Source organism: Chionomys nivalis, chromosome 23 (assembly GCF_950005125.1).
Source record: "Chionomys nivalis chromosome 23, mChiNiv1.1, whole genome shotgun sequence".
Taxonomy (NCBI): domain Eukaryota; kingdom Metazoa; phylum Chordata; class Mammalia; order Rodentia; family Cricetidae; genus Chionomys; species Chionomys nivalis.
Genome location: NC_080108.1, coordinates 17,864,081 through 17,882,024, shown reverse-complemented (window position 1 = coordinate 17,882,024; position 17,944 = coordinate 17,864,081). Strand labels below are relative to the sequence as shown.

The 17,944-nt window shown below is 52.8% G+C and overlaps 1 protein-coding gene across 3 annotated transcripts in view; it reads left to right on the top strand.

The window, feature by feature from the left end:
- The window catches only part of Klhl25 (kelch like family member 25), a 28,056-nt gene extending 10,612 nt beyond the window's left edge, over nucleotides 1-17,444 (top strand). Inside the window, exons 1-3 of one of the 3 annotated variants that reach the window (XM_057756620.1) lie at nucleotides 5,847-5,886; nucleotides 8,894-10,698; nucleotides 15,957-17,444. In XM_057756620.1, coding sequence (XP_057612603.1) covers nucleotides 8,905-10,674 — 1,770 coding nt within the window. In that variant the 5' untranslated portion in view covers nucleotides 5,847-5,886; nucleotides 8,894-8,904 and the 3' untranslated portion in view covers nucleotides 10,675-10,698; nucleotides 15,957-17,444. Of the gene's footprint in view, nucleotides 1-5,846; nucleotides 5,887-8,893; nucleotides 10,699-15,154; nucleotides 15,529-15,956 lie in introns of those variants that run through there. The other 2 variants (XM_057756619.1, XM_057756621.1) reach the window with 2 other exon arrangements.
- Nucleotides 17,445-17,944: the final 500 nt, after the last annotated feature.

Below are 17,944 nucleotides of genomic sequence, written 5' to 3'. Positions count from 1 at the left end.
AGTGCTTGGGATGTGGGTGGTTCCCGGCTCATCTGCGTGAACACTGACTCTGGCCAAGTCTCGGATGTGTGCATGTTAGTTATCGCCCCCCAACACTTCCTGCAGGGAGTTTCTGTAGGTTCCAGGGAAAGTGTGGTTAATGTGGAGGAGTTTTATAAGCCAGTGTCAACTGAAGCTCTTTTGAGGGCCTCCAGATCCAAACAGGTTTTCACAGTAGTGCTGAGACATCGTCTGCCTTGTTCATTTTCTCCTGAGTGCATAACTCAGCGTGCCGGTATTTTCCCGTGACCCACGCAGCAGGTTACCAAACTGTGCCTGGGTAAATCATCCATTCAAGGTGCAGGTTGGGAATGTGGCAGAGTACAACAGTTTATTGATGCAGGTCAGATTCCACACTTCAGTGACCCACAGAGGAACTGCCGCTGGTCGCTGGTCAGAGAAGAGAGGCCGTGCTTATCTGAAAAGGCTTTATCTGGGTGAGACTGGCTTTTCTTCAGGTACCGTAATCAGAACCACAGATCTTAGCTGATTGAAGGCTGCAGCAGGTAGAAGTCAGCCAGTGTTCTGGAAATAATTATTTTTTTTTTCAGAATATTTTATGGGAAGCAACTCTGCCTGTGTGACTCGTGTGTGTGTGTACGTGCGCATGCATGTGTGAAGGTGTATAGCACTGTACTCCACAAGCCTATCAAAAGGCAGCTATCAGATCACTCATTCTTGAGCACTGAGGCTCTCCTGGCTTTTCGTAGCCTGGCCACCATGGATGCCTGTGTCCAGGGCAACTGAAGGAAGATCACCAGGAGTGGAAATGCTGGGGCAAAGGGCACCTAATCTCACTTTGAAAGATGCTCTGCCTGATTGTTCTTCCGAGAGTTGGTGGTGGCTGCTGCCTTCCTTGTGCTCCTTTAGATGAGCTTGGGGCGGGGGCAATGAGAAAGCTCAGTGGGTAATGGTGTCTGCCACCAAGCCTGAAGACCTGAATTCGATCCTTGGGACCCACATGGTGACAGGAGACACCAGTGCCTGAAAGTTTTCTCTGGTTTCCACATTCAAACCATGACACATGTGCTCCTGACCCCAAAGATATAAATAAATATAAATTTTTAATTAAGAGAGAAGGAGTGAGCCGGCCTTGGAGTGTGTGGTTTCGGGACTGGGAACATGATCTTCATGGAAGCCAGGGATTGTGGGAAGCGGGGCTTTCTGGAGGCAGAAGGCGGTTCCCTCCTGGGACATGGCTGCTACTTTTGATCTCCTCGTTTTCCCTGCTCTCCTGTGTGCGCCTCACTCCGGGAGGCTCATGGAAATTGGTATCTAGGTCAGTGTGTTCTTAATGGCTCCATCTGTGAGGCCAGAGTGCAGGAGAGGCAGCCTCTCCTGAGTACCCGGGTACCTGGGAGCCCCACACCCCTCTACGGGCCCTGGTGTGCTGTGTAGGGGCTGCCCTGTTCTGTCTGTGGCTCGCTCTGGCTGAGTGAGAGGCAGGAAGTGATTTCTCCAGATGGGAGAACCTGAGTGCTCAGGCCGCTCGCTCTGTGTGGCTAGAGTCATGGTGCACTTTCCACTGGCCACGCGCCCGTCTGGAGCTCCAGCTGAGTGACACCTGCTGCCTGGCCTGACGGGCTTGGGTCTGTGCTCGCTCTTGTGCCTGCAAGAAGCCTCTCTGTGGGGGCAGCAGGAGCAGGGCTTGAGTGGTCGCCTGACAAACACAAGGTGCAAGACGGCGACACAGCTGTGATTCTTCTCTCAAGAATTTATCTCAGAAGAAAGCAGTAATTCAGCCAAACAATGCTGTTTGGGTTCGGGGTAAAATTTAAAGTACGAGCCCGTCAGGCTGTATGAGAGCTATTAGGAAAGTGTCCCATGTGTGAGGTGGAGGTAAAAACATCATGAAAAAGTATTCTGTAGGTGCAGTGGCTGAGGTTTAGTATTTCACATGGGCCAAAGATTTGACCTGTGCCGTGTGCCCAGCATCACTGTAGCTTTTAGAAGTGTTTAGTTGTGGTTAAGAGCAGTTTTTTTGTTGTTGTTGTTGTTGCTACCTCTTCTTAACCCCTTTGCAACTTTCTTCCAGAATTTGCCTGCTCCTTTGAAGTTTAGTTTTAACATTTATGTATTTGTGTGTGTGTGTGTGCGTACATGCATGTGTGTGTAGGCATTTGGAGGTCTGAAGGGTACTAGCAAGAGTCGATTATCTTCTTCCAGCAGGTATGTTCTGGGAATTGAATTCAGGCCGTCAGGCTTGGCAGCAATCCACGCTTCATCTTCAGCTACTGGCCGCCTTTAAGACCCTGTCTGAAAACCAACAAACTAGCATTTAGACAGGGTCTTACACAGCCCAGGTTGGCCTCAAATTAGATATGTAGCCAAAGGTGATCTTGAACTTCGGCTGCTGTAGCCTGTGTCCAGTGCTGAGAATATAGGTGTGTGCTGTCACATCCTAGCTGATGAAGGGCTGGGAAAATCCAGGGTCTTTGAAAGCCCTCTGCCGACTGACCTACATCTTCACCCCTATTACAGTTTTAAAAAATCATGTGTTTTCATGGCTTGTGGTATGTCTCTGCACCGTTTGCATGCCTGGTGCCTGAGGAGACCAGAAGGCAGCATTGGATCCCTGGAACTATCGTTACAGATGGTTCTGAGCTGCCATGTGGGTGCTGGGAACTGACCCTAGGTTCTCTGGAACAGCAAATTTATCTCCCCCATTACAGATTTATCCTTGGTCCACCAGTGTGTCTACATAGAAAGAAAGGGGTATTTTTTTAAAAAAATATTTGTTTATTATATATATAATAGTCTGTCTGCGTGTATGCCTGCAGTCCAGAAGAGGGCACCAGACCTCATTACAGATGGTTGTGAGCCACCATGTGGTTGCTGGGAATTGAACTCAGGACCTTTGAAAGAGCAGGCAATGCTCTTAACCTCTGAGCCATCTCTCTAGCCCATGGGGTATTTTTGTTGTTGTTGTTGTTCAAGAATGGATCTTTGCCCCAAAATGGGGGGGGACTACCCTACCTGCCTCCTCCCTCTCCACTCACCTCCATGGTTCAGGGATATTGTTCTAGACATTGTCATTGTCAATCTTACTCATTACTGTCACTTTGTCCTTTATGGTGGAGCTCCTGAGTGAGCGTGTTGGCCTAGGCAGGATACCAGGCAGGCAGAGGTGGCCACTGAGGGTCTTGAACTGACACGTGGCTGGGCATGAGGGTCCGACAGCTTTTGTACAAAGCGTATTGGTGAGAAGCTGGCCAATACCACACGTCCTCTTGGGTTGGGTGTTAAACTCTGGGCAGCTGTCCTAACCTGTCCCCCAGGCAGCATTTTAAACACAGAGCACAGTGTCCGGAAGCAGCTTCCTACTTGTCACAGAGCTCAGGACAGAAGTGAATCCATTACTGCTATGGCTGTCTTGGGGCAGAGGGCACACTTTCTTCAAAGTTAACTGTCCTAACTAGACAGAGCCTGGGCGAGAAAGGTTGCTTTGTGGGAGGAGAGACATGTCCTGATATGAGAGTCTGGTGACAAGCCAGGCTAAGGCCTTCCTCTCCAACCCTGTGGTTCAGGGGAAAGTTAAGTCAGACCTGAGTCTAATGCCACGTCTTTCTCAACCTTGTAGTGTTGGGGTCACATGGGGAAGTTACAGGGACCCAAGCCAGAGACCTGGCCCTGTTCCAGTCTCTGTGGGCCTCTGGATGAATTTCCTAACATCTCTGCTTGCTTTCGCAACTCATGCAGATGCAATTGCCTTGTCGGGTTAGAAAAGTTGGCACACAGGGCTCCCCATTAGCAGTCCTGTCTAGTCATCGGGGTTACAGATGGTGGGTGAATGACAAGATTCCACCTCTGGCTTTCTCTGGGCCGGTCACGTTGTGTGACTGGTTTTCGTCACTGAGATAGGAACAAAAAAACAGTGTGTCCTTCCAGGCCAGGCTTTGATCACCACTGTCAGGGGTTCTCCTCTGACACAGTGACTGGTGGCTTTGTGACAGATGTCGTTGGGTCTCTGGGAGTGACCCAAGAGTGAGCTCAATAAGATGAAGCTTCCCACAGCCGTGTGGTTCCGCCAAGACAGTGCCGTTTGAGGGGTGTTTGCTGCCGTGAAACCTCGCCCATCCTGATTGAAGCAGGTGTACTCGGGTCTCAGGATTAAAACTTATGTCAAATGCCCAGCAAGAGAGGGCAGTGGGGGTGGGGACTGGGGAGAGAGACAATGTTCCATTATCCTCCCAGGGATTTACCTGATGTGAGTATGCCAGAAAATGAAGGGATTTACTTTGTGGGGAGAGAGGGGACCAGCAGGAGGGATGGTGGGAGGGGCATATATGAGCAAAGTACAATGACGTATTTGAAAACTATAATAATGAAACCTATTATTTCTTTAAATATTTGCTTACAAATCTGGTAAGCACAATGTGGCTTTGGCCACTTGGCAGTTACAAGTTGGCCTCCTCCTGACCAGAATCCCCAGGATCCTCTGCAGGGTTGCTCTATTCTCATTGGATTTCACAGGCCTTGACCCTTCCCCTCCTGCTCTGTGTGTCCCCTGAGAAGGCAGAGCTGCTGCCCTGGGTAAGGCCCAGCAAGGTCCATGGCCTGAACTGTTGCAGGCTTCCCCACTGCAGTGGAGAAAGGATTTGATGGCACCCGTCAATGTGTGAGACTGCACGGTCTCAATTTGCAGTCAGCCTGAAACCTTCAATTATGGAGGCTAATGTGTGGCCATGCTTCCTCAAGGATGCTTACCCTTGGCATTGCCAGGTGCTGAGTGAGAAGGTTTGCCGTGGGAGAGGGTGTGGTTTCACATTCCTGTTATCTCAGCAGCTGGAGGCTGAGCATTGAGTTTGAGGCTAGCCTGGGGACACAGTGAGACCCCCATCCCGAGGCCATTCCCGTCTCCATTCACTTTCCAGGTTTTGGGAAGGGAGGTTGGGGTGGGAGCTGGTATAGGGCTCCCCGTGACCTCACTGACCAACATGGGGGAATGATGTCAGGGGCTCGCCAAGCACATGGTACCCCAGCACAATTGGTCTTGACCTCAGTAACAGATGGAAGCTAGGCTCTCCTCCTGTGCGTCTTAAGCAGATCTGGAAGCAGGTTTGTCCTGCCCTGTTGGGGTGAACTCAGGGGTGAGTTTTAGTTTACTATCCTGCTATTCGTGGGAAAGTTGAGGTAGGAACATTTGGTGACCTGAAAAAAGAAATATATGTATTTCCAAACACTGCTCCTAGGGCCATTCTAGACCCACAGCCTTGTCAGCCTGTTCCCCTGGGGGAGGTGTGGGTCAGGCGGGGTAAGAGGTGTGAGCTCAGAGCCGCGCAGCAGACTGAGGCGGCACATCTCCCTCTAACTCTATGACGTCACTTCAGGCTTTCCACAAGAGCCAGTTGTGGCTTGTGCCTGAGATTCCGCCCTCAGAAGGCCCCACAGAAGAGGCCGAGTGAGACCCTGTCTCGAAAGCAAGCAAAATCTTATCAAAAATGTGCTGAGAACTTAGCATGGTGCTACCGGCCTTTAGTGTCAGTACCTGGGAAGCTGAGGCAAGCTGAGGCCTCTGAGTTCAAGGCCAGCCCGTTCTCTAAAAACAACATTCAGAACAAAACCAAAATAAAATGTGTCTGCAGTAAAAATATAACTACTGCTGTCTAGTGGGCAGCCTCCAGCAGCACAAGGCTGTGACAGGAATCCACAGAGTTGGCAAAGCCCCACTTTTCTCTTTGAGGGGGGCTAGGGAAAAAGGCACTCACAAACTCTTGATGGCTTCTTTCTTTATTCTTTCTCTTCTTTATTTTCTCTCTTTTTATCTTATGTTGTTTTACAGCTTTTATACCCAACAGAACCTTCCAGGCAGGCCAGGAGTCAAAACAGCTGCTCTCCATTTCTCAAGTGAGTGATTACAAGGAAAAGCATGTTTTCCATCTCCCTCCCAGGATTGAACATTTTATGTATTACAGGTGAAAAACAAGTTATCCCAAGAACCCACATACATTCATACCCAAGCAACTTGTTATAGGTTAACCATGTGGCAAGCAAGGTGGTTTTGGCAGGTCTTTCACTGGCAGGCTGCATTTCGCAGTTACAAAGAAAGACCCTATTACTTTGTTATATTGAAAGATAATCTTATAAGGAATCTTAAAGACTCACAAACCTAAACTTTTATATATGAAAAAGAATCCGTCAGTTCTTCTTTAAGTCTTTAGGACACATATCCATTCACTAATAGTAATTCACATCAGGAGGTTGAGGGCAGAAATGGGTATAAGGAATTACTCATCACCTTTGGTCATCAGCAGACCTAGCAAGGAGAGAACGTCAGCCAGTAATGATTGGGCTGCTTTGTTCTTGTTAACTGACCTTAAAGAGTTCCTCATTGAACTCTGTGCCCTCTAAAGTTTTAGATTGTCTTCTTGGTTTTTTCACCTCAGAGTTATTTAACAAAAACATTTTAGTCTAACTTTGTTCTTTCCAAAAGCTTGTTTCAGCCGTGATGCACTCTGAGAGCTGTGAACGAACACGTCTCCTAACGTTAAGGTTGAAAAAATTTGAACTAGCTGGGCAGTTGGGACTCAGTTGTTAGTCATTAACTTGAGCTACAATCCATGCCGCGCCTTCGGTGAGACTCACAGACCCTGGCTGTGAAACGTATCCTTGTTTTTATTTTTATATTCATCAAGACTCTGTATAAGCTGTCGTTATTATCAAATTAGACGGTACAGCTTAGGGAGGGCTCATCTTGACAATCCTCAGGTAAAAATGCCCAGTAGAGTGGGACGTTTCCGAGAGATAAACACACTGTATTACAGGCAGTGGAGATCTTCCCACGTCCATCACACCATGCTAGATACAGAGAAACAGAACCCCAGCAGACATGTAAAGACACAACAGAAACAAAAGACATTCCGTGGTCCCCAGTCCCGAGGCCTTGCCTAAATGAGATTGGCCCACCAGAAGATTCCCTTCTGCTGGGCTGACACCTGGACCCTCAATTGAAACTGGCTGCTCCTCTGGCATGGCCCACAGCAATAAACACTTCTGATCAACCAAATTTTAATTGATTCTGTTTCTATGCTTTATTTTTTGGAGACAGGGTCTATGTAGCCCTGGCTGTCCCGGATTTCTGCGTACACCAGGCTGGCCTCCCTCACAGAGGTCCGGTTCCGCCTGACTCTGCCTTCCAAGGGCCAGGATTAAAGGCGTGTGCTGCAGGGCCCAGCAAGAAAGGCAGCTCTTAACCTTTTAAAATGTGTGTGCGGATGCTATGTAGGGAAATGTGCATATGAGCGCAGGGACCCTCAGAGGCGTTGGAGCTACCCGATGAGGATACTGGGAACCGCATTTAGGTCCTCTGGAGGAACAGCACTGCTCTTCAGTGCCGACCCACGCGGATGCTTTGCCTGCGTGTATTATGTGTGTGTCAGGCTCGCTCTCGCAGGCCGCAGAGGGCTTCAGAGCTCCCGGACTGGACTTTACACTAGGTTGTGAACTACCGTGTGGCTATTGGAAATCAAACTCTGGAAGAACAGCCAGTGGTTTTAGCTGCTGAGTCACGCCCCCCCCTTCGTTTGCATTTTGAAGTGGAAAGCAGGCTAGTCTTTATTTGCAGGGAAAGGCTTGTCTTGTTTCTGTGGTGTCTTGTGGGAGTTGGGCAAGCATTGTGTATACCAAGGCCCTGACCCTTTGTGAGTATATATAAGTGTTCTAAGTGTATAAAAAAGGGTTGCTTTTTCCCTGGAAGTGTCTGTGTGAGGCCCCATGTCTGCTCATCCTCTCGTGTCTAGAGTGGTCTGTGGCACAGGCGCGGTCACGGGACTCGTGTTTTATGCCAGTTAAGTTCGTCTGCTTAGTGAGGGTTCTGTGTGCCAGACGCTGACCGCTGGCCTCCACCTCTGGGACTTCCTGTGGCACCTAGCAGCCCTGCCTGGGCACTACCTCTAGTGCCTTAGCCTTGACCACCTTCACTGCAGTTCCAGGAGCGACCACACCCAGCACACTTGACCAGAACCTTCCGCATGGTTTTTAATATAAAAATAGTACAGTCATTAACAACTCCTACTTGCTGGGCGTGGTGATGCACGCCTTTCACACTAGCCTGGGAAGGCAGAGGCTGGCGGGTCTTTGAGTTTGAGGCCAGACTGCTCTATAGAGGGAGCCAGGACATAACAGGGCTACATAGAGAGACCTTGTCTTAAACCACACACAAAAAAAAACAAAAACAAAAACTCAGACTTAAACAAGTAGAGTCTGCTGATGGCCTGAGGTCAGAATGCCTGCCTGTTTCTTCATTCAGCCACAGGGGCAGTGAGGCAGCTGGCTGAGGCAATGGGGCTCCTAGGCTCTTGTAAGCGCAATGTTCTTCTCACGGAGCCTTGAAACAGTGGGAAGTGCCGCTGCTTTTGCTGGCACTTTATCGTTGAGGAAAAATGCTTCGAGGTAAATTAATTTTCCCAAGGCTCCACAGTAATGGCTGAGATGTCTTCAGGGTCCCTGTTCCTAACCAGTGGCATCAAGGAGTTTGGATCTTTATACGGGGCCATCTTGCCGGGCATGCCAATACCTGGAGCTCAATACGTGTGTGTGTGTGTGTGTGTGTGTGTGTGTGTGGTGTGTAATGTAGATCCTGAGTGAGGTTGGGTGTGTGCCTACCACTGCAACCAGAGGTGTGTGTCACAGGCCTAGTCCTGGCAGAACAAAGCTCGTCTTCTCCGCAGGACAGGGTGAGGCCCAGGGCCGCCTTGTCTGCAACATCTTTGGAGATGCAGGAAGGAAGGCTTGGTTTCCTAGAGCTGGACAGAGGCGGGAAGGGAGAGAGTGGGACATTTGGAGTTGAGCACGAAGAGGTCGCATGCAGAGGGCCCATGGGTGATTCACTCTTGCTGGTGTCCTCCCCCTGCAGGTTGGTGCACCATGTCGGTCAGTGTTCACGAGACCCGCAAATCTCGGGGCAGCACAGGCTCCATGAACATCTCGCTCTTCCATAAGGCCTCGCACCCTGACTGTGTGCTGGCCCACCTCAACACTCTGCGTAAGCACCGCATGTTCACGGATGTCACGCTCTGGGCCGGTGACCGAGCCTTTCCCTGCCACCGTGCTGTGCTGGCTGCCTCCAGTCGATACTTCGAGGCCATGTTCAGCCATGGCCTGCGGGAAAGCCGGGATGATACGGTCAACTTCCAGGACAACCTGCACCCCGAGGTGCTGGAACTGCTGCTGGACTTCGCCTACTCCTCCCGCATCGTCATCAACGAGGAGAACGCAGAGTCGCTGCTGGAGGCCGGTGACATGCTGCAGTTCCACGATGTCCGGGATGCAGCCGCCGAGTTCCTCGAGAAGAACCTTTCCCCCGCTAACTGCCTGGGCATGATGCTGCTGTCCGACGCCCACCAGTGCCGGCGGCTCTATGAGTTCTCCTGCCGCATGTGCCTGGTGCACTTTGAGACGGTGCGGCAGAGCGAGGACTTCAACAGTCTGTCTAAGGACACGCTGCTGGACCTCGTCTCCAGTGACGAGCTGGAGACCGAGGATGAGCGTGTGGTCTTCGAGGCCATCCTGCAGTGGGTGAAGCATGACCCCGAGCAGAGGAAGGCTCACTTGCCACTGCTCCTGCGTAGTGTGCGCCTGGCCCTGCTGCCCTCGGACTGCCTGATGGAGGCCGTATCAGGGGAGGCCCTCCTCATGGGGGACGAACACACCAAACTCATCATAGACGAGGCCTTCCGTTGCAAGACCAAGATCTTGCAGAATGACGGGGTGGTCACCAGTCCCTTTGCCCGGCCACGAAAGGCGGGTCACACACTGCTCATCCTGGGAGGCCAGACCTTCATGTGTGACAAGATCTACCAAGTGGACCACAAAGCCAAGGAGATTATCCCCAAGGCGGATCTGCCAAGCCCCCGGAAAGAGTTCAGCGCCTCAGCGATTGGTTGCAAGGTCTATGTGACGGGAGGCAGGGGCTCTGAGAATGGGGTCTCTAAGGATGTCTGGGTGTATGACACTGTCCACGAGGAGTGGTCCAAGGCGGCCCCCATGTTGATCGCCCGCTTTGGCCATGGCTCAGCTGAGCTGGAGAACTGTCTCTACGTGGTCGGGGGACACACATCTCTAGCGGGTATTTTCCCTGCCTCCCCTTCTGTCTCCCTGAAGCAAGTAGAGAAATACGACCCTGTGGCTAATAAGTGGACCATGGTGGCCCCGATGCGAGATGGTGTCAGTAACGCTGCTGTGGTGAGCGCCAAGCTGAAGCTCTTTGTGTTCGGAGGGACCAGCATCCACCGGGACATGGTGTCCAAAGTTCAGTGTTTTGATCCCTCAGAGAACCGGTGGACCATCAAGGCAGAGTGTCCCCAGCCGTGGCGATACACAGCTGCTGCTGTCCTGGGCAGCCAGATCTTCATCATGGGGGGTGATACAGAGTACACGGCGGCCTCAGCCTACCGCTTCGACTGCGAGACGAACCAGTGGACACGGATTGGGGACATGACCGCCAAGCGCATGTCCTGCCACGCCCTGGCCTCGGGCAACAAGCTGTATGTGGTGGGAGGCTACTTCGGGACGCAGAGATGTAAGACCCTGGACTGCTACGACCCCACTTCGGACACATGGAACTGCATCACCACCGTGCCCTACTCTCTCATCCCCACGGCCTTCGTCAGTACCTGGAAGCATCTGCCCGCATGAGAGGCACCTTTGGAGCCCAGCCAGGTGAGGAGGGCACAGGAACCCCTCTGGCTTGTCTGGGTAATGGTTGCCACACCTCCCCGGGAAGGTCTGATGAGCAGCAGAATGATGGGATTTAGGACTAGACAACCTGTTCGTATCCTACGTCTTCTGGCACACTTACGGGCTTGCCAGCAGGAGGGGAGTATCTGCCTCCTGTGTGAGGTAAAGGGGTGAAGGCAGCCCTTGTGATTCTCGGAGCAGGTCTTAACCACAGAACAGGTGCCTGTGAGCCCCGTTGCTGTTCTCAGTCCCATGAGTGCGAGAAGCCGGAGGAAAACAAGAGCCCGGCTGGATGGGAGCCAAGCAACTCATCGGGTGCTCCTTAGGGTGCCTGGGCAGGGGGAAGAAGACTCCCAGAGACAGGTCTGGGGCAGCAGAGAGCCTGGGGGCAGGAGGGACTGGCAGGGGGCCGTCTGCCCTTGTGCTGCCAATTGCAGGCAGGAGGAGGGTGCTAGGCAAGCCTGCTAGGGTGTTCTTGGGAGGGGCTGTCATGGCTGGCTTGTTGGAGGTGGAGTCAGGTTCTAGAAACGTCAGCTTGTTACTAGCCTCAGCTTGTTACTAGCCATTGCTTCAGTTCATAGGGGGAGATGAACTCCCATGGGCTGAGATGGTGTGGGGCTGCTGGTCTATTGAAAGCAAGAAAAAGAGGCCTTGGAAGAGGAACCTCCCATCTTTCACTCAGCTGGCCTCTTGTCTTGTGTTCCTGTGGCATTATTAAGGGACCCAGTCAGGAAGTGACCTGAACATCAGTGAACCTGTGGGTACTATGGCACAGGGAAATTGCTCCTGAGCTGGGCTTGCTTGTGGACTGAGTTCTTGCTAAGTCGGGTCCTGCTGAACCTCCAAGGCTCTTAAAGGACCCCCCCCCCTCGCCCCAGATCTGTAAGCATGGAGCAGCTGGCTCCTGAGAGCAGTTGGAACAGGACTAGGTTCTCTTTAAGACTTTTGGGCTTGCTTTTTTTTTTAATCTGCTCCCTTACTCTGGGGGAGGAGTGTGACTCTGGCGAGCGGCTGGGTCCCAGGGGAGCAAGCTTCCAAGGGCTATTGGCATTCCAGTACTAATTGTTTATTCCTGCCACTGGTGACTTGGGAGTGCAGCGTCACCTGTGGGGGGGGGGTGGAGTCACCTGTGGGGGGTGGAGTCACCTGTGGGGGGTGTAGTAAGGAGGCTACTTATTCGTCCTGGCTGCTCAGCCCTGAAATAATCACACAGAAACTGTGTTATTTAAATCACTGCTTTGGCCCATTACCTCTAGCTTCTTATTGGCTAACTCTTCCATCTTAATTTATCCCATTTCTAGTACTCTATGTATCGCCACGTGGTTGTGGCTTACCGGCTAAAGTTTCCAGCGTCTGTCTCAGGCAGCAGATCCATGGCTTCTCTCCAACTTTACCCTCCTCCTCCCAGCATACAGCCTAGCTTTTCCCACCTAGTTCTGTTCTGCCTTTGCCATAGGCTCAAAGCTATTCATTAATCAATAAAAGCAACACATAGACAGAAGGACCTCCCACACCAGGGTGGAGTCACCCATGGGGCGGAGTCACCTCTGGGGTAGAGTCAGTCACCTGTGGGGGTGGGGGGTGGAGTCACCTGTAGGACACAGGTGTCTCAAGCCCTGTGTCCCTATTTGCCTCTGGAGCCCGAACCCCCTTCTTCCTCAGGAAGTGGGCAGGTGCCTTACCCTCCCCCACAGAGGCTCTCCCCCATCACTGTCCTGTGGGGGGAAGGCAAGGGCGGGGCGGGGGGGAGGTAACTGGGCCGAACCTGGTCAAGCACATGTTGTCAGGAGCTGCTCTCCTCTAGATGTCTTGCCACCAATGCAGTTGGCTTGACCCCGGGCAGGCTTGGTGAGAGTCTCAGCCCGCTCATCTGGGAAGATGGGCTAGAAACTGTCCCCCACAGTTTTCAGATGCTGAGAGCTGTGAGGGCCTCTTACGTTCCTGGTCCATCCCTGCAGTTGTCATTCCTGTGATTAGGACAGCTGAGTGTGTCCTGAGTCCTGACTCCTGGACTAGCTTTTGTCACTAGCCTGCTTCAGACCATGAAGGGGGCACGGAGAAGGTAATTGTATTTACCCAGTCAGCCCCAGACTCAGGTAGGAAGCCACACCCTCTCCCCAGCAAGCGTCCCCAGGGCCTCAGCCTCCCTGAGCATCTGCTGGGGGTTCAGGACGGCTCCTAGACGTCGGCTTTCACTTCCATAGACACCATAGCAGTCTGGCCACAGCAGAGCAGTCGCTCCTCCATCTGGACGACCCTTCTTGGCGACCTCTTTCCCCAAGACTGACCCTGAAGTGTTCTGACTCTGCAGGCCCCTCCTCCTGTCAGCCTGTTTACACAGGTCATAGTCTCTGGGTTCTCTTCAAAGAGGAGATCCACAGCACATCAGCAGGGCAAGATGCTGATAATGCAGGGCATGCCTGGCACTGCCTGGGTCCTGGGAGCCCTCTACACCCCTCAGTCCCAGTGACCATGGCACTAACCAATACGCTGCCCTGGGATGCCCAGCCTGGGCTATGACCCGTTCTGCTGCCCATTCTCGTCTGCTAGGTAGCCAGTAGGAAGGTCCTGGCAAGGGTCACCATCTCTGATCCCTGCAAGCTCCACTTGTGCCTAGTTTCTGTAGATCTACTCTGCCATCCTTACAGGCTCCAAGGTAGTTCCAGGGGTCACCGCAGCAGTCCCCTGAAACCCCTGCTCAGTACCCCTGTGGCTCCCTGTTGCTCCCATGCCTGGTTTCTCCATCCCAGGCGCCCACTTCAAGTCTTGATGGGAGCCCTGCTCAGGATGTCTCCCTTTGCCTTTTTCTCAAAGCTACTTAAGTGAGTACGGCCCAGCCTCCCATGGTCTTCCTCCAACCTCTCACTGCTGCAGACAGTAGTAATAATACTACTACAAAGAAAACCCAGAGTGGGACAAGGGCTTCCTCCAGCTTCTGTGGATAGGTCTAGCTGGCTTGAGAGTACTTTGCAATGTCCTTTATGAAACGGTCACTTGTGCCTGCGTGAGAGCTGAGAATGAAAAACAGTAGCACTGTTAGCACAGGCAGACAGTACTCTAGTCACCTGCAGGATGGGGTTATGTCAAGGCCTGCACTGCACAGGAGTAAGACACTGACTTCAAGGCCACGGACTATTGATTGTATTTCACAGATGAGAAAACCAAGCTACAAAGAAGAAATGGACAGATTTAGGGGCAGAGACTAAGACCTTGGGGTGAGCCAAAGGACAACCACGCTTCTGCAGCCATCACAGGAACCACAGAGGGTGGCTTTCACCATCCTTTGCTCATAGTTAGGGACCCTCACCCTGGATTTTTTTTTTTTTAATTTAAAGGTTTAGTAATTTCTTACATGCAGTGTTCTGTCTGCATGCATGCCTACTGGCCAGAGAAGAGCACCAAATTTCATTACAGATGGTTGTGAGCCACCATGTGGTTGCTGGGAACTGAACTCAGGACGTCTGGAAGAGCAGCCAGTGCTCTTCACCTCTGAGGCATCTCTCCAGTCCCATCCTCACCTTGGTTTTGAAGGATACATTTCAGCAAATAGGGTGCCGGGGTGGGCCCTGGCGTTCACGTTGCCTCTCTCTGTGGCACTCCCCTGCCAGCTAGGCCTGACTTCCAAAGCTGGTCGGAAGCCTCGGTCCTTGCTCAATCCTTGCTTTGTGGTAATATTGAGGCAGGAGAAAGTGGGTCTGCGCCACTGGGGTGTTCAGATTGATCATCTCAGAGCATCTTCGGACCCTACAGTAGGAAAAGCAGCAGCCTCCCTGCCCTGCGAGTGTCAGAAGATGGCAGGATTCCTGTGACTCAGCACCAGCCCGCCTGTAGGAACCATAGCAATGCCAGGCGCACTTGTGGAGAAGGTCCACAGGGCCGCCGCGCTGGCATGTGATTTTGTAAACATATGGAACTAAAGAAAAGTTCCTTGTCTTGGGGTCTCACACCCGCACAGCTCACACCGGTGTACAGGCTACACAGTTCTAAGCCTAAACTGCCAAGTTTACTGACTGGATTTGCTTCCTGCAGTGCCCGAGTGAGGACACAGCTCAGCACAGCGCCCGTGAGTTCACAAGCTCCTCCAGCCATTCAGAGATGGGGCAGTCTATTCCCCCTTCACAGTCTATTCTTACAGCACCTAGCTCTGGTCCATCTAGCCCTGGCCTCCGCTGGAACCACATGAGCTTCTGGGATGCCTGGGAATGGGACCTGTGGCTTCCCTCTTCTCTCTCGCTGCCTTAGGTGCCTCACTCTCATGTCCCAGCCCTGCTGTGCCTCACAGTGGGTCCCAACGTGATCAGCTCAGGAGCCATAGTCCGGTCACCAGCCTTTCCAAGACTGAGATGCTCAGTGACATCCTACTTAGGACTGGCCTAGGGTTTTGCCGCTGTAGCAGTGATCACACCAATAATAAATCAGTGTTTCCTTCTTGCTTCAGGAACATTCTCTATGAAGCCTGCAGCAAGGGGTCTGGTTCCTGGAGCCTTCTCAGCATCCTCATTTCCAGGGCAACCACTGATGCTCCAAGTGCCTGAGGATGTGCAGCAGGGGATATGAGCTTCCTGGCCATAAGGCAGACCTTCCTCGTTCACCACGGCATCCCCCCAGCCTGTCTTGTGACCTGGCAACTAGAAGCTGAAATGAATTTTTGTTTAGGTCACAACAGAGCCTGCCTCTTGTCCACAGCCAGTCCCCTGCCCTTCATCACAGACTTCCCGCCTCCTGTGCCTGACTCACTGGCTCACTTCTGTTTACATTCTTAAAGGACCACGTTTTCTCTCAGGACCACCGTGTTCCTTCTGATCCCCCTCTCCAGCCAACTGCTGTCTCCCTATCACGTCTCCTCCCTAGACTCCACACCAGAATAAAATAAAGGTCCTGATGTTAACTCAGTGTTGGAAGTCCCTTTTTCGCTCTAGCACTTCCCAGTGCACCACGCAATTGTTTGTATAACTGCAGTTTCTCCAGGGAAGGTGATGCCTAGGGACCGTACTGCGGCTGCTCCTGGGTCTGTGTGAGGGAGGGATCAGTGTGACGTAAGTGTGTGGCTCCTGCTGGGTGGCAGAGGTGGCTCTGGTTCCTCAACTGTGGAGGCTGCACTGGACACACAACAGAACCTTGTCCTGCTCGAGGGGACTAGGGTGTCAGGGCCTGAGTCCCAGCCCGGGGGCCTCTTGAGTCTGGCCAGGCTAAGACAGAGCAGTGTGACCGTTCATCTTCTCCCTGTGTTTCATCCACAGGCTGCGGGTTCAGCACCAGCTCCGGGCAGCAGCAGTTCAGGCTCTGCGCTTTAGGCAGCAGAGCGAAGATCTCCGGCGACCCCTGTGCTCGGCCCCCTGCACTGCCAGCAGCTTGTGTGGAGAGAAGCGTCCAGAGGCATGGGCTGTCACCAGGAACTCTAGGGCTGGGGGATGACATTCACTCAAGGTCTTGAGGTCACCTCTGCCAGCCAGGCCTGGCAAGGGCTGGCAGGGGGACAGCAGGGGTCCCTTGACTCCAGCAGCACAGCCTTTGACTGCAGGGCTGCCTGTGGGGGTGGCAGTGTTGCTCTACAGTGTCCTGGACATCAGGGAGCCGAGTGCAGCTGAGGACCTTTTATAAGGGACAGAAACCCACAGGGCAGCCCAGCCTTGGAAGTTCCCACAGGCATCACCAGCAGATGGCACCAGACTCCTGATTCTGTGTGCCCACTGCCAAGCACTGGCCCATGCCCCTAAGGGGTGAGTTCCGGGAAGCTGCCATGGAGGTAGGACAGATGCTGGTGACCCGTCAGACACTGCTGAGGGTCCCCTAGCTGGACTCTAGGCCCCAGGGAGCTGGTGAGACCTGCTGTCTGCCCTCCTTAGAACCACAGAAGAGCAGTGTGTCATACCCGCCCATAGTATTGGGCTCATTTTCTGGAGACCCCCCTGCCCCTGAGATAGGGCAGTCATGAGCCAGTGTGGGCAGAGGGACCCCACGGTCACTGCACAGAGATTGAATTTCTGTCATTGTGGGGTCTAGTGACAAGGCTCCCGTCACACCTGCTGTTCTCTCCTCCTCGGCACCAGCTGGCAGCCTGCATCCTTCCTGTTTGTTCCTTGAGCTCAGTTAGAAGGATCCGAAGAAACTTCCCGAATGTGTTCCTCAAGGATTCCTCTCCCGTATCCCCTGCAGTAGGTTTGCAGAGATGCCTTCTGATGCCACTGTTGACTTCAGTCTCCTCCCTTGTTTGGCTAGTCCAGTCTAGGGGGGGCAGGCACTCCTGGGTCTGGCATAGGATAGGGGTGGGCAGGGTGCCTAGCCAGTGGCTTCCCAGGCCATTGCTGTATCAGGATGGAGCATCCAGAGTGGGCTCTGCCATTGACAGAGGTGGAGCCAAGGTACAGACCAGTGTGGTCAGTGCTCAGGGTCCTCACAGCTCAGCCTGGCATGGGTGCCGTGAGTGCCCACTAGGGTGTGGGACTTTTGGGCTGGGCTCTCCAGGAACGTGCTCTGGGAAAGGGCCCAAAATGCACTTCCTGATGTGACTTAGGCTCAGACTGGTTCTCATCCGAGGTCCATCTTGCTTTCCACGCCACACAGAGTCCTCGATGCTGGAGACTTGCAGGGTCGTGGCCTGTGGACTACGCCATCGGGACTAATCACTCTGCACAGCAGAGTCTGAGTCTGAGCACGGGTGTTGCTTTTATTATTAGTTTTCTAACTTAATAAAAGTGAGGAAGTTCCTGATCTTCCTTGGGTTCTGACGCTGCTCTGACTTTGTGAGTTTTATGGCACATTTGCCGAGCTGGGGAGATGGAAGACGGCCTAGCATGTCTGATAGCATGTCTGACTGCTCAGTTTCCCCTGAGCCCCAAAGCGTAAATAAAAATCAAACTATGCCCCCCGAGGAGGACACAGGGTTCCCCAGCTGGCTAGAGAGAGCCAGGGTGCCAAGTGTTAGGGATGCCTGTTCCTTGTCTAGCTGGAGAGACAAGGGCTGCCTGAGGGACTGGGTGTGTCCTAGCGTAGTGACCTTAGCCTAGTGCGGTGTTCCCTGTACTGGTCTCCAGCCAGACACTAACCAATCCTTCCTCCGTCTAGACTAGGAAGGAACAGTGTCCACAGTCTTGAAGCGAGGGCGGTACCAGGGACCCTGTTAGCAGGTCTAGGAAAGACTATGGCTTCCAGTTTCCCAGCATCTCCTACCCCCTCCCCCGCCCTGCGCTACCCCTGCTGCTCTCAGCGCCAGGCCCGCTTCGCTGGG